General features: G+C 41.2%; 1 protein-coding gene across 4 annotated transcripts in view; it reads right to left on the bottom strand.

Moving 5' to 3' along the window:
• Positions 1–16,912, bottom strand: part of LOC106565828 (FYVE, RhoGEF and PH domain-containing protein 5) — a 60,995-nt gene that overhangs the window by 23,117 nt on the left and 20,966 nt on the right. For all 4 annotated transcript variants that reach the window (XM_014133395.3, XM_014133397.3, XM_014133396.3 and 1 more), the window contains exons 4-6: positions 16,677–16,735; positions 14,742–14,772; positions 4,437–4,588 (exon numbers count right to left, since the gene is read on the bottom strand). In XM_014133395.3, coding sequence (XP_013988870.3) covers positions 4,437–4,588; positions 14,742–14,772; positions 16,677–16,735 — 242 coding nt within the window. The remainder of the gene's footprint in view (positions 1–4,436; positions 4,589–14,741; positions 14,773–16,676; positions 16,736–16,912) is intronic.

Genomic DNA, 16,912 nt, shown 5'->3' with positions numbered 1-16,912 from the left:
GGGTAGGATGGATATAGGTCTGTAGCAATTTGGGTCAAGAGTGTCACCTCCTTTGAAGAGGGGGATGACAGCAGCTGCTTTCCAATCTATGGGAATCTCAGACGACACGAAAGAGAGGTTGAACAGGCTAGTAATAGGGGTTGCAATAATTTCGGCAGATAATTTTTGAAAGAAAGGGTCCAGATTGTCAAGCCCAGCTGATTTGTAGGGGTCCAGATTTTGCAGCTCTTTCAGAACATCAGCTGAATGGATTTGGGAGAAGGAGAAATGGGGGAGGCTTGGGCGAGTAGCTGTGGGGGGTGCAGTGCTGTTGAATGCAGTAGGGGTAGTTAGGTGGAAAGCATGGCCAGCCGTAGAAAAATGCTTGTTGAAATGTTCAATTATAGTGGGCTTATCGGTGGTGACAGAGTTTCCTATCCTCAGTGCAGTGGGCAGTTGGGAGGAGGTGTTCTTATTCTCCATGGACTTTACAATGTCCCAGAACTTTTTAGAGTTGGAGTTGCACGAAGCGAATTTCTGTTTGAAAAAGCTAGCCTTGGCGTTTCTAACTGCCTGTGTGTATTGGTTTCTAACTTCCCTAAAAAGTTGCATATCGCGGGGGCAGTTCGATGCTAATGCAGAACGCCACAGGATATTTTTGTGTTGGTTAAGGGCAGTCAGGTCTGGGGAGAACCAAGGGCTATATCTGTTCCTGGTTCTAAATTTCTTGAAAGGGGCATGCTTATTTAAGATGGAGAGGAAGGCATTTAAAAAAAATAACCAGGCATCCTCTACTGACGGGATGAGGTCAATATCCTTCCAGGATACCAGGGCCAGGTCGATTAGAAAGGCTTGCTCGTTGAAATGTTTCAGGGAGCGTTTGACAGTGATGAGTGGAGGTCGTTTGACCGCTGACCCATTACGGGTGCAGGCAATGAGGCAGTGATCGCTGAGATCTTGGTTGAAAACAGCAGAGGTGTATTTAGAGGGCACGTTGGTTAGGATGATATCTATGAGGGTGCCAGTGTTTGCGGCTTTGGGGTTGTACCTGGTGGGTTCATTAATAATTTGTGTGAGATTGAGGGCATCAAGCTTGGATTGTAGGATGGCTGGGGTGTTAAGCATGTCCCAGTTTAGGTCACCTAGTAGTACGAGCTCTGAAGATAGATGGGGGGCAATCAGTTCACATATGGTGTCCAGAGCACAACTAGGGGCCGAGGGGGGTCTATAGCAGGCGGCAACGGTGAGAGACTTGTTTTTGGAGAGGTGGATTTTTAAAAGTAGAAGTTCAAATTGTTTGGGTACAGACCTGGATAGCAGGACAGAACTCTGCAGGCTATCTCTGCAGTAGATTGCAACACCGCCCCCTTTGGTCGTTCTATCTTGTCTGAAAACGTTGTAGTTAGGGATGAAGATTTCAGAGTTTTTGGTGGACTTCCTAAGCCAAGATTCAGACACAGCTAGGACATCCGGGTTGGCAGAGTGTGCTAAAGCAGTGAATAAAACAAACTTAGGGAGGAGGCTTCTAATGTTAACATGCATGAAACCAAGGTTATTACGGTTACAGAAGTCATCAAAAGAGAGCCCCTGGGGAGTAGGAGTGGAGCCAGGCACTGCAGGGCCTGGATTCACCTCTACATCCCCAGAGGAGCAGAGAAGAATAAGTATGAGGGTACGGCTAAAAGCTATAAGAATTGGTCGTCTGTGACGTCCAGAATAGAGAGAAAAAGGAGCAGGTTTCTGGGGGGGATAAAATAGATTCAAGGTATAATGTACAGACAAAGGTATGGTGGGATGTGAGTACAGAGGAGGTAAACCTAGGCATTTAGTGATTATGAGAGAGATATTGTCTCTAGAAACATCATTGAAACCAGAAGATGTCATAGCATGTGTGGGTGGAGGAACTGAGAGGTTGGATAAGGTATAATGAGCAGGGCTAGAGGCTCTACAGTGAAATAAGCCAATAAACACTAACCAGAACAGCAATGGAGAAGGCATATTGACATTAAGGAGAGGCATGCTTAGCCGAGTGATCAAAGGGTCCAGTGAGATTCAGACAGCTAGCCGGGCCATAGGTAGCAAGCTGGTGGAAGATGGGAGGGAGGTCTGTTTTTAGCCACCTCGTGCGTTTCCGTCTGTGGGTTAGTGGGGTTCCGTGTGGAAGGGGGGACCAGTCCAAGTTGGCAAAATAGTTAGTTATAGTGGCCCAAGAAAAGTGTCCCATAGACCTATTCAGATCGCAGCCGAAAAGACAGCTAACGATTAGCGGGCCGCAGATGGGCGATCAGGTTACGTCGCGACGGAGGGGCCAGTTGGATAACTCCCTCGGGCAGATAACGTTGGTGGTCCAGTCGTGAAGACCCGATGGGGCTCCGCATCGGCAGTAAAACGGGTCAGGATAGGTGAGTTGTAGCCCAGGAGACACTTCAGCTGGCTAGCTCAGGAATAGCCCAGGAGTGGCTGACGGAACTCTTCAGCTGGCTAGCTGGCTAGCTCCGTAATAATGTGTGTTAATTCCGTGACCGACGTTGCCAATAGTCACTCAGGTAGCAGCTAGTTAACTGCAAGATCCAGGTGTAAATGATCATTGATCTGGTACTGGTACTCCCTGTATATAGCTCCACATTGATCTGGTACTGGTACTCCCTGTATATAGCTCCACATTGATCTGGTACTGGTACTCACTGTATATAGCTCCACATTGATCTGGTACTGGTACAACCTGTATATAGCGCCACATTGATCTGGTACTGCTACTCCCTGTATATAGCTCCACATTGATCTGGTACTGGTACTCTCTGTATATAGCTCCACATTGATGTGGTACTGGTACTCCCTGTATATAGCTCCACATTGATCTGGTACTGGTACTCCCTGTATATAGCTCCACATTGATCTGGTACTGGTACTCCCTGTATATAGCTCCACATTGATCTGGTACTGGTACAACCTGTAAATAGCTCCACATTGATCTGGTACTGGTACTCACTGTATATAGCTCCACATTGGTCTGGTACTGGTACAACCTGTATATAGCTCCACATTGATCTGGTACTGGTACTCCCTGTATATAGCTCCACATTGATCTGGTACTGGTACTCCCTGTATATAGCTCCACATTGATCTGGTACTGGTACTCCCTGTATATAGCTCCACATTGATATGGTACTGGTACTCCCTGTATATAGCTCCACATTGATCTGGTACTGGTACAACCTGTATATAGCTCCACATTGATCTGGTACTGGTACTCCCTGTATATAGCTCCACATTGATCTGGTACTGGTACTCCCTGTATATAGCTCCACATTGATCTGGTACTGGTACTCCCTGTATATAGCTCCACATTGATCTGGTACTGGTACAACCTGTATATAGCTCCACATTGATCTGGCACTGGTACTCCCTGTATATAGCTCCACATTGATCTGGTACTGGTACTCCCTGTATATAGCTCCACATTGATCTGGTACTGGTAGAACCTGTATATAGCTCCACATTGATCTGGTACTGCTACTCCCTGTATATAGCTCCACATTGATCTGGTACTGGTACTCCCTGTATATAGCTCCACATTGATCTGGTACTGGTACTCCCTGTATATAGCTCCACATTGATCTGGTACTGATACTCCCTGTATATAGCTCCACATTGATCTGGTACTGGTACTCCCTGTATATAGCTCCACATTGATCTGGTACTGGTACTCCCTGTATATAGCTCCATCATTGATCTGGTACTGGTACTCACTGTATATAGCTCCACATTGATCTGGTACTGGTACTCACTGTATATAGCTCCACATTGATCTGGTACTGGTACTCCCTGTTTATAGCTTCACATTGATCTGGTACTGGTACTCCCTGCATATAGCTCCACATTGATCTGGTACTGGTACTCACTGTATATAGCTCCACATTGATCTGGTACTGGTACTCCCTGTATATAGCTCCACATTGATCTGGTACTGGTACTCCCTGTATATAGCTCCACATTGATCTGGTACTGGTACAACCTGTATATAGCTCCACATTGATCTGGTACTGCTACTCCCTGTATATAGCTCCACATTGATCTGGTACTGGTACTCCCTGTATATAGCTCCACATTGATCTGGTACTGGTACTCCCTGTATATAGCTCCATTCTTGTGTATTTTATTCCTCGTGTTAGAATTGTTATTTTTATTTAACTGTGCATTGTTGGTAAGGGCTCGTAAGTAAGCATTTCACGGTAAAGTCTAGACCCGTTATATTCGCCGCATGTGACAAACGCAATTTGATTTGACAAACATATACAGTAGGGTAATATACCATTTACAATCATTCTACTTGATGTGCTTGAAATGCAAAACTGTCCAGGCTTTATTCTATGGAGTTTACAAGTCTGTGGGTATTTATCTATGAGTGCATATAGACTGTCATATGCCCACTGTGTTTTATCTACTGTATGTCTCACCACTGTCTGATGCGTGCATCCAGCTCGGTGAGGATGTTGCTGTGGAGTATGTAGACCTCAGGGAGCGTGCCCAGTATCTCCCACAGCCTCTGTTCCTCCACCACAGGTTCCCCATCCTCCCCCACCGCCTCCAACACTGCTGCCCTGAAGTCCTGCAGGAGAGGGGGAGGGAGGGAGGGAGGGAGGGAGGGAGGGAGGGAGGGAGGGAGGGAGGGAGGGAGGGAGGAGGGAGGGAGGAGAAAGGACAGAGGGAGAAAGGGAGGGGGAGAATGAGGGGGAAAGGGGGAAGGAGGGAGAGAGGTAGCGGGTTGATGGGTCAGATTCTCCTAGAGCTTAACATTCTTCCTGTCCCCTAATCCAGTATAAACTTAGTCTGTGTTCCTCTGTGGTCTCTGCCTGTCCAACCACTCAGGAAAAGGTGTGTTGGACCTGAGTTACATACCAGTTGTTGGGTTACATAATGACTTTGGTTGCTGATACATTGCTGACCACAACCCTACCATTTTTCAACATACTGACATTACTTATATGTTCATAACCACAGTAAGCCTTTAAAACGTGGCTGTGTCAGTGTGACCACAGAGGCTGAAACGCCAGTGCAGTTATGGCACTTTTCTAGGAGGAAATGCTCATGAGAAGGGTCATTTATTTACTCCAACAATTGGGGAAAACATGAAAGCTCACTAATCGATTGAAGGTGTCAAAATGCTTAACTAATATCAATTCTCCCTCCTGGTATGGTTGTCTGGTAGCGAACACCATCTATAATATAAAGCCATAATGTGTCTACAAGGACAAGCGTCTGGACCTCATCAATTTCAGTTTTAGAACACTGCAGACATAAAACAAGTATGACACTTTACTTTAGCACCTCCCGTTCATCATCTACTATCGATCCCATCTGAGTTAGCATTCATCACTGCTGCTGTGATGCAGACCTGCTACTTTATGTCCTGGCCGCCCGCTCCCCAGGGACGGACACTGTTGTCCTGCACACAGCTCATTAAGTCTCTACACAGGTCAGCAGCTTTACCCTCTACTTCTCTAATCTCCTTTCGGCCCCAGTGTATTGAATAAAGCCATACCAGGTCAAATGACAGCATTAGACAGTTGGTTAAACAGCCAGTCAAGCTTAGTCAAACCTGAGAGACACATTTTATAAAGACATCAAAAGTCAGGCCTGAGTAGCATACTGTATATTCAACCTGTCATTGGGAAAGCCCTGGAGAAGAACCCTCAGAAGAAGATCTTCACTTTCCATTTGGGGACAGTGTCTGGAAATTCTTTGTATTTGTGTTATTCTTTATCAAACAATGGAACAATTGCCAGTATGTTTTCTTACAACTCTCACTGACAGTGTTATTTTTCCCACACGGTGTGTGTGTGTGTGTGTGTGTGTGTGTGTGTGGGGGGGGGGGGGGGGGGCTGTTCCAATCATGGATTCCTGAGTTAGGTCTGTTGGAGAGGGAACCCACTTTGGAATATCCCTTACCAATCTAAAAATGTATCTCTACTGCGGTTCCAGCTTTAATAATTATTATAGACCAGTGTTGCTTTTATGCATTATGCAACAGAATGATGAAACATGGTTGAATGTCATGCCTTATAGGTGGGTATGAGCAGTGCTGCCTGTAGCATTTTGGAGGCCCTAAGCGAGATTTCAAAGGTAATATCCTGCAATTGTACACATTTTGCCATGAGGCGGAGAGAAAACATTGAAATTTTAAAGCACATTTCCTGCAATTTACACATTTGGCCATGATTTATGCCATGCTCATATGATATCCAGACCGGGCACCAGGATAAAGTGACTAAGGCGGCAGTTGAAATTGGTGAGGGAGAAATATTTTTGGGAGTTCTTGCATTGGAATTATATTGAATTCTGCTTATATCATGCTATACCACTATAAACATACAGTTCAAATGCTGAGACTGTCACGTCCTGACCAATATAAGATGTTATTTTCTATGGTAGAGGGGTCAGGGCTAGACAGGGGGTGTTTTTGTGTTTGTTCTATGTTTTCTATTTCTATGTTGTAGTTCTAGTTTGTCTATTTCTAGGTTGGGGTTTATTGGGTTGACCTTCGATTGGAGGCAGCTGGTCCTCGCCTCTAATTGGAGGTCATATTTAGTAGGGGTGTTTCTCATTGTTGTTTGTGGGTTATTGTCTTTTGAGTAGTGTGTTGTCCTCTCTGCGTCACAGTTTGTTGCATTTGTAATTCAAGTTTATTTATGTTTGGCATTTAGTTTCACGGTCAATAAGTATGTGGAACTACGAAAACGCTGCATCTTGGTCCGCTCCTTAAAACAACCGTGACAGAGACTCTAAGATCATAGAGTTATTTTGAAATAACAGGTAGACTACAGATTTCACACCAATCTCCAATGCGTGGTATCAGCTTAAATGGACAGCGCCCTACACAGTAACGCAAGGCTGTTTTGGTAATGAATATAGGCTACAAGATAAATAGGGTAATTCACCTATTACAAACAGCCTATGTGAATACAGCTGTACAGACAGCAGTCTTACCAAAATAATGTAAACTAAATGCTGAACGTAGCAGCCTAGATATACATACATACTGAATAGCAGTTTGGCTTAGAATACCGACACAACTGTGAATGCGAATGAATGGAACAGAACAAAACAGCGGTACCAAGTAGTAAGCCTAGTAAACAAAATATCAGATCGATAAAGACATGACACAATGTATATTCAGGCTAGTTAGGTTACATTAACAGTAAACAAATGGAGTAAATAAAAGGAGAATGGAGATCCAAATAACCAAAACAGTTTACAGTGATGTAGTCATGTTCAGGTGTCTTGACAAATAAATAGCCCCGCTTCAGACATGAAAAATCATGCCGCTCATGAGTTCAGAAACACGTTGTGATGCACAATACACTTCTGTGAATCAAACTCGAACACATTTCCAATACATACAGTTCCATTTGCAACCACGAAGTCCAATAGGCTACGAAGAAAAAAAGATTCTAATGTATCCATTTCTATGATGAAACACACTGTACCGATATGCAGCTATACCCAGGGGCGTGATTTGGGTTCTTTCATTGGAATGATATTGAATTCTGTTTATATCACACTATACCACAATACACACCAACTTTTAAATGCTTTTGACCAAGAAGTGATAGGTTGGCGCGAAATTTCCACTGCGCTCTATCAGCACCATGGACAGCGCCCTACAAACTAAAGCAAGATTTTGATTAAAAAAACAATATGCTAGATTGTTTCTTACCTCTTCAGAAGAGCCACCTACACGGTAACTAATTACAGTGCCTTCAGTAAGTATTCACACCCCATGACTTTTTCCACATTTTGTTGTGCTACGGCCTGAATTTAAAATTGATTTAATTGAGCTTTTGTGTCACTGGTCTACACACAAAGTGAATAAAAATGAAAAGCTGAAATATCTTCAGTCAATAAGTATTCAACGCCTTTGTTATGGCAAGACTAAATAAGTTCAGGAGTAAAAATGTGCTTAACAAGTCATATAATAAGTTGCATGGACTCATTCTGTGTGCAATAATAGGGTTTAACATGATTTTTGAATGACTACCTCATCTCTGTACCCCACACATACAATTATCAGTAAGGTGCCTCAATTGAGCAGTAAATTTCAAACACAGATTCAACCACGAAGACCAGGGATGTTTTCCAATGCCTCACAAAGAAGGACATCTATGCAGACATTGAATATCCCTTTGAGCATAGTAAAGTTATGAATTACAATTTGTATGGTGTATCAATACACCCAGTCACTACAAAGATACAGCTGTCCTTTCTAACTCAGTTACCGGAGAGGAAGGAAACCGCTCACGGATTTTACCATGAGGCCAATTGTCACGTCCTGACCATAGTAAGTTGTTATTATCTATGGTAGAGTAGGTCAGGGCGTGACAGGGGGTGTTTGTCTGTTTTTGTATTTCTATGTTCAGTTTCTAGTTTTGTATTTCTATGTTGGTGTTGTTTGGGTTGATCTCCAATTGGAGGCAGCTGATTCTCGTTACCTCTAATTGGAGGTTATATTTAAGTTTGATGTTTGTCCCACCTGTTTTTGTGGGTGATTATTATTTTGAGTAGTGTGTTTTCTCTCTGCGTCACAGTTTGTTGTTTTTTGTTAGTTCAAGTAGTTAATGTATTGCATTACGTTTCACGAATAAATAAAAGATGTGGAACTACAAACACGCTGCATTTTGGTCCGATCCTTCAGATAGCCGTGACACCAATGGTGACTTGAAAACAGTTACAGAGTTTAATGGCTGTGATAGGAGAAAACTGAGGATGGATCAACAACATTGTAGTTACTCCACAATATTAACATAAATGACACGAAACGAAGGATGCCTCTACTGAATAAAAAATATTCCAAAACATGCAACCTGTTTGCAATAAGGAACTAAAGTGAACTAAGAAATTAACTTTATGTGGCCTACAGTTTTGACTTAAATTGGATTGAAAATCTATGGTAAGACTTGAAAATGGCTGTCTAGCAATGATCAACAACCAACTTGACAGAGCTTGAAGAATTTTCAAAACAATAATGTGCAAATATTGTACAATCCAGGTGTGCAAAGCTCTTAGAGACTTACCCAGAAAGACTGATTGCTGTTATCGCTGTCAAAGGTAATTCTAACATCTATTGACTCAGGGGTGTGATACTTACGTAAATTAGATATTTCTGTATTTCATTTTCAATAAATGTGCAAACATTTCTCACAAGTTTTCACTTTGTCATTGTGGGGTATTGTGTGGGTGGAAAAAATGGGTGAAAAAAATTATACTGAATACATTTTGAATTCAGGCTGTAACACAAGTCAAGGGGCATGAATACTTTCTGAAGGCACTGTACAAAAACACTATTCCTTATGTTTCGATGTGTAGCATATGCAAAACTTTATAGCCTATTGTTTCATTGGTTTTTACTTTCCTAAAACAATAATTGTTCCCCTCACGATTCAGCTGTCGGAGATTTGAGCACTAAATGCATCAGGGCATTGCTTACAAGGCCTATTGGATTAGGCGTCCACTGTATTAACATTTAAAAAAGGAGGAGGAGGCTAATTCGTTAATTTTCAATTAGAATATTTTTTATAAAGATAAGCATTATATTTTTAGATTATAGGAGTAACTGATAGGCCAAAAACATTCTTCCACACCTCAAGTTAAACTGTCGGAATCAGTTGGAGCACCTGTGCGCCCTGCCTTCATACCATAGGCTTGCAGTATAATCGGCTAATAGCCACACCACAACAAACCTTCATAAAAGTTTCCCAACTTTATTAGGGTAATATCAAAAGTAAGTCAAACCATTGTTTATAGGGAAAATACAAGCAGGATATTATATTGCAGCAAACACAACGTTACAGTTTGAACTTAATTTGGCCAAAGAAAATGGCCCAACAGAATGAAACAAAACACTTGCGAAATGGTTTGAACCTTCACAAAAGTTTTGAACATGCTATATTGCATCAATTACCAAGAAAAGCTAGCACCTAACGTACCCAACAAATGACAGCAATATGCTAAAGATATTTATTTTACAACAGGCCTACTAATAACCTATCTTAAACTAAATACAGAGCACACAATTTAGGTCAGAAATAGGAGAGAACAAACTTAATTTAGCCTACAAAAATTATTTAAAGAATAAATAGGCCTACAATAATAACAATGATATACAATAATAATAATAATGATATAACCAATGATTATAAATACAAAAAAATAAAAAATTACAAGTTAAAAAATTGCATCCTACTGAATAGCGAGTTGCACAATAGCCTGCTTTGGCCGCGCCAACATTCTTCTTATCTTTGTCCACTCCAATATTACAATTTTTCCATACGGAGGACATTCCTCTTGTAGCAGAGCTCCAGACTAACTCCCCTGGTGGCACTGGTGCCTTTACATGATTTGGTAGCACCATTGAGTACGCCTATCAGATTATAAAGCCATTCACAGTACTTAAAAAAAGGTGTAATAGACTACTGAGATGGTTTTGAAGAAATAAGTTATTTCATCATCTTGTGATGTTGTGATTCAAATATGTTAATGATTGTCATGCATTTTGGGTAGACAATTAAACTATTTTTGTTATATTTTACTGTTAAAACAGGGCTCCAGAATGTTCTGGGGGTTTTTTTCAATAGAGATGAATTTGCCTACATATTTATGTGCTGCTATATAATAGGCACATTTATTTTGGGCTAATTCCCCACCTGAGCAAGTGGACACTCAAAACACATTAGCTAGATCACTAACTCTTAAGATAATACCCACTCATAGTGGCCATGTATTAATCTAACAGTGCATTTAATGTCCCAAAAAACATTGCAGTTGTAGCCTACCGTCCAATGAGGCCTATGCACTCGCAATGGCCAATGCGCATTTTGTGCGCTCGGTCTATCAGTGCCATATCAAATATTTTTGTAAAATAGTTGCTATTGAGCTCATAATTGAGAGTTGAGAAATAAAAAGCATACCTACAGACAGCTGAGAACACCCTATCTGCATCTGTGACAACAGGATAGCTGTGTTTTCCAAGCAATTAGATTTCATTATGTTATACAGTCAGAACACTTTTCTTTCCCCGTAGCATCATAGTTTTAACCTCGTAAAAAATCTGAAGTTTTTAGTGAATGAATGTGCAGCCTGCACTGATGCAACCAATACATTTTTTTAAACTCCCACAGCCAGGTGTCAAAGGGTCACAAAATGTGACTAAATGGTCACAGTCTGGAAACCTGCCTTGTAGGGTTTTCACTATAGAGTACCACAATATGGGTCATAATACCCATAAAACATAGCGGTCAAACAAGGAAATGGTTCCAATCGTTTTTCCAACATTCATTTTTCCCATAGGCGTTTTTAAAAACACTTCAAATAAGGGCTGTGTTTCGTGTAGGCTTACCCTGGCGTGACGTTTTGATAACCGTGTAAATCTCTCTAGGACAAGGTGACTTTTATCAATATATTCGCCTGTATTTATAACCCCCAAAAATGAAAAGATAATTTGCTGCTAATTTGGCTATCATAAGAACTACAAATGCCATGATAATATGGAAGTGACTGCCAAATTGAGGCAAAGGTAAGGATCTCTGTTTGGAGAAAATAATAAAGAAGGAAAATATATTTAATTAGTTTACTCCAATTAGGGGAGGGGTGGCAGGGTCAAGGGAAAATAAAAAGAAGGAAAACACATTTAAAATATATATATTAAACATAACAGGTATTGTGTACATTTAAAACTTGCACAGGCCAAGGCTCCTCTCTCACTTTCTCTCTCTCCTCAACAGCCGGGCATCCCCCGACAATTTGGCCGGCAACAATTTTATTTATCGGCATTTCATTTATTTTATCGGCCAAAAGCCGGCAATTAGCATCTAACGGAAACCCTGCACCCCAGTGGCATTCCATAGCCCCCCTACCCACATCACAGAGAATTCTGTCCATTGTGCTGATACAGCCCAGATACAGATTTTATGCCAACCTGTCACTCAGACATTTTTCAAATAAAAAAATAAATAATTTGCGCCGAATACAACAGGTGTAGTAGACCTTACAGTGATATGCTTACTCACAAGCCCCGAACCAACAATGCAGTTAAAAAAAATATGGATAAGAAATAAAAGTAACAAGTAATTAAAGAGCTGCAGTAAAATACCAATTAAACAAGCTGAGTAATACATTTTCTATTTTTATATTGGAACATAAAATTAAAACGGAGTGGGCACACATTTCAACCGTGGGGACTAAGCCCCCTTTTGCCCCCTTGTAGAGCCGGGTACAATGATATCTATGTGAGAGTGACTAACAAAATCAATGGCAGCCCTGTGGAGGTCAGGGCCCCCGGGCAAATGCCATGTGTGCTTAGTGGGTAATTTGGTGATAATTAGGCCTACAAGGTTTAGCAGCTGGCTAGACTACCTTATTTAGCAATCAAAAAATGTTAATCTGAAATGAGATAATTGAGCGACTGTCAGTGACTGACATAAAAAGAGGAGACCTGCCAATACACTACCAAATTTCAAAATTACACTTTGTGTATTCTGGTTTTCTAACTCAACAGTAAGTTGAGTTTATTTGGTCAGGGGCCCCCTAGCTGCCACAGGACCCCACACGCAGTGCGTAGTCTGCCTATAGGAAGAGGCGGCTCTGGGTATGAGGGACAAGTAGCTGAAATAATAACATTATTGTGAAGGTAAAAACCCAAGGTTAAACTACCTGCGTTCAGTATTCAAAAACATGGGAAGTGTGCAGGATTAAGAATAAATGAAAAAACATAAAGAAAATAAGAATGCTCATGATCTGGGTTGGCGCCCCCCCCCCCCCCCCCCCCTTGGGTTGTGCCATGGCGGAGATCGTTGTGGGCTATACTCGGCCTTGTCTTAGGACGGTAAGTTGGTGGTTGGAGACATCCCTCTAGTGGTGTGGGGGCTGTGCTTTGGCAAAGTGGGTGGGGTTATATCCTGCCTGTTTGGCCCTGTCCGGGGGTATCATCGGATGGGGCCACAGTGTCTTCTGATCCCTCCTGTCTCAGCCTCCAGTATTTATGCTGCAGTAGTTTATGTGTCGGGGGGCTAGGGTCAGTCTGTTACATCTGGAGTATTTCTCTTGTCTTATCCGGTGTCCTGTGTGAATTTAAATATGCTCTCTCTAATTCTCTCTTTCTCTCTTTCTGTCTTTCTCTCGGAGGACCTGAGCCCTAGGACCATGCCTCAGGACTACCTGGTATGATGACTCCTTGCTGTCTCCAGTCCACCTGGCCGTGCTGCTGCTCCAGTTTCAACTGTTCTGCCTGCGGCTATGGAACCCTGACCTGTTCACCGGACGTGCTTGTTGCACCCTCGACAACTACTATGATTATTATTATTTGACCATGCTGGTCATTTATGAACATTTTAACATTTTGACCATGTTCTGTTATAATATCCACCCTGCACAGCCAGAAGAGGACTGGCCACCCCTCATAGCCTGGTTCCTCTCTAGGTTTCTTCCTAGGTTTTTGGCCTTTCTAGGGAGTTTTTCCTAGGGAGTTTTTCCTAGCCACCGTGCCTCTTTCACATGCTTTGCTTGCTGTTTGGGGTTTTAGGCTGGGTTTCTGTACAGCACTTTGAGAATATCAGCTGATGTACGAAGGGCTATATAAAAATAAATTTGATTTGATTTGATTTGATCTTCACATGAAAGACTCATAACAAAGAAACAAAAAAATCCCATAAATATCGTTATGTCTACACTATAGTATCTAAATAACAAACCAAGTATAATAATGATATAGAGTACGATCATTAGAGTGGAGAGTACTGTATATGTATCACTCAGCTTGTTTAATTGGATCAAATTGCATAGACTACAGCTTTCAAATGAACAAATCATAAATCATGGGTCTATACCTAACTAACTAATTCAGGTTGTGCCTTTGCTCAAGGGTATCCAGTATGAATGATGAGGTTCCCTGGATTCAACCTGTCAGGTTCCAAATATCCAAGTAACAACACACCAGCTCTACATACAACATTCTTCTGAGAACAAAATGGGATCAAATTAATTATTCAGAGGACCACATTCAATCTATCCTAAATGTGAAGGTTGAGCTTCAGTGCCTTACTGGGATATGTCCATCTTTCAGCCAACCCTGATGGGATCTGGACTGGACACTTACTCTGACAGGCAGAACAGAATATTGGAGAGGAATGACAACTTCTGGGTTTGATGCATCACTGACCTCTGGGAATCAACAGTTCAACCCTTTGTTCTCCTCACTGCACTGCCCTCATTCAAAATGTCTCCTTCTGCTGTATTTCCTGCCCAGGGCAACTTGTACAAAGAACCAATACCCTTGCCATCTTGTACCAACATTTTTATTGAAGAGGTGAAGTTACAATAGGCATAGCTGAATAAAAGGTTGACCTATTCCTGACCTTTGTCAGGTACCCTGGTGTCAACGAATTTGGTTGTGCCTGAGCGCTTGTGCAAGGACATCCAAAACAAAGCCTGGTGCGTACGTTTCTGCGTCATCCTCTGGCTGACTACCCCTGGGCTGACGAGCACAAGTTGTCAAGGCGAGGAAGTTAACTTAGCTGGAACAACACTGATAAACCTGAGCACAGTGCAGGCTGACGGCTGGAGAAAACCACCACAAACCAAGGAGCAGACACACAGGAAGTGATGTTATCAATGGCTTTTGGGACCTTTAATTGTAGTATTCAGAGGGATTTTTCCAGAATTCATTCTAGTCTGTTCACTGACAGTGATGTTGATCAGTTTGTTTATCTTACCTCTTGAAGGAGCTTGAGGGCCTTTACATGTCTGAAAAACAACAAGAGAGAGTTAGTGATATTGTATTGTCAGCTTGAATGGGAACCCATTCACACATCCATTCAGACATAGTAGGAGCTTATAACAAGATATAAAAGAACAAGGTACAAAGTCTTTCCCATGATTTACATATACCGAACAAAAATATAAACGCAACATGTAAAGTGTTGGTTCCATGTTTCATGAGCTGAAATAAAAGATCCCAGAAATGTCTCTCAAATGTGCACAAATTTGTTTACATCCCTTTTAGTGAGCATTTCTCCTTTGCCAAGATAATCCATCCACCTGATTTCCTTATATGACCTTTAACTCAGTAAAATCTTGAAATTGTTGCATGTTGTATTTATATTTTTGTTCAGTATAGTAAAAAGATTACCATTAAATTTCAAGTATCAATGCGCATCCACTGTCCCGCTGCCCAACCAGGCATGCATAAACTTAATATAAACTTAAAAACATCTAGACATGAATTGGTTTGGTACAGCGGGAGTTATATAAGCCTTGCTGTGTGCCCATCCGACCTGTGCAACATGAAGTATTATTATATAGATTTTTGCACTCTCCACTGTGGCACGCATATGAACCTCACTAGACTGACAGCTTCTCTGATCCAGGCGAATTCACTTATCAGGATCATTATAATGGATATATCCAAAGAATTGGTAATAAAAACAAAGGTAAAACAAATGAATATGCACATAGTTTGCTGTCACTTCAGCTGATTGATGTGATTGTGTGTTAGCTTTAGTTGGCTAGCATAACAATGTTATCCCAGCTATCATCCATAGCTATCTTATTTTTTTATTTTTTATTTCACCTTTATTTAATCAGGTAGGCTAGTTGAGAACAAGTTCTCATTTGCAACTGCAACTTGGCCAAGATAAAGCAAAGCAGTTCGACACATACAACAACACAGCGTTACACATGGAATAAACAAAACATACAATCAATAATACAGTAGAATTGACTCGACAATCAACTGGTTGTTGCCTATTTATAAATTATTTATTAAATCATTATTTTCTGAAGTTCTTGTTGCCTATTTATATTTATTAAATCATTATTTTCTGAAGTTCTTGTTTCCTATTTATATGTATTAAATAATTATTGATTGAATTTCTTGTCTCTCGTCATCATTGACCCTCTGGTAGCTCGCTACATGCCAATGACTTGTTTAGCATAACAAAGTGGAATGAATAGAATGAAAGACTGGGTCAAAGCCAATGATGTATATATATAGTATTTTGGTGTTGTAGTGGGGACAGTAACACTAGAACTTTCAAAAAATTACATTTTAAGTAAAAACAAATATTTGTATGTATAGCTCACATAATACAATTTAAAAGTATGCATTAAGGTGTCTGTAATATAATAAATGTGGCAAAAACATTAATAAATGCATTTCTATAGTTTCCTAAATATATTTTACAATGGTGGGGGAGTGCCAAGATAGATCACTGGTCAAACATGATAATAGAATAAACGACCCGCCTGTTTGGTTAGCAACTTCAGAATTAACAATTGGCTTTTGCCTGGACTATATCATCTGTTGGAAGGAAGAAATAAAACACATTTACTATATGTTGGCAACCATTTTATAAAATAAATAAGGCCCTCCTAACTGCCGTTACCCGGCTCTCGGCTTCGCTTCGGGCCTGAGAACAGTCCTTAGTCGGGAGTTATCACACAATAATCCTCGGGTTCTCATGCTTTATGGTTTAAACATAATTGTCTGTCAGTTTGGGTTACTGTGGATGCTGCTCAATGAATTTGTGAAAACAGTGATGAAGAGGACAGAGAGGGAAGAGAGGAGAGAAAGAGAGAGAACAAGAGAGAGGCTGAATGGCCTGACTAAAGCAGGGATGGATTTTGAATCCATTAAAAGAGATACTCACAGTCTCTCAGAATCCACCAGCTCTTTGGCGATGTAGAAGGCTCTGGATCGCCCATCAATCTGCGTGACAAAAGGGAAAGTAGCATGAATGAACAGAGCTGATGTTGAAAGGCTCTATGTGTGCACTTATTCCTGTGAAACAGAAATAGCAACAGGTACGTGGGGAACAGGAGATGGAGGAAAAGCAAATTCAGATTGTTTCAGATTTCCTGCTGTCAAAATAAGACTGATTATTTC

Source organism: Salmo salar, chromosome 12 (assembly GCF_965601325.2).
Source record: "Salmo salar chromosome 12, fSalSal1, whole genome shotgun sequence".
Classification (NCBI taxonomy): Eukaryota; Metazoa; Chordata; class Actinopteri; order Salmoniformes; family Salmonidae; genus Salmo; species Salmo salar.
The sequence above is the reverse complement of the archived record's forward strand: the minus strand, read 5'-3'. Positions and strand labels throughout refer to the sequence as shown.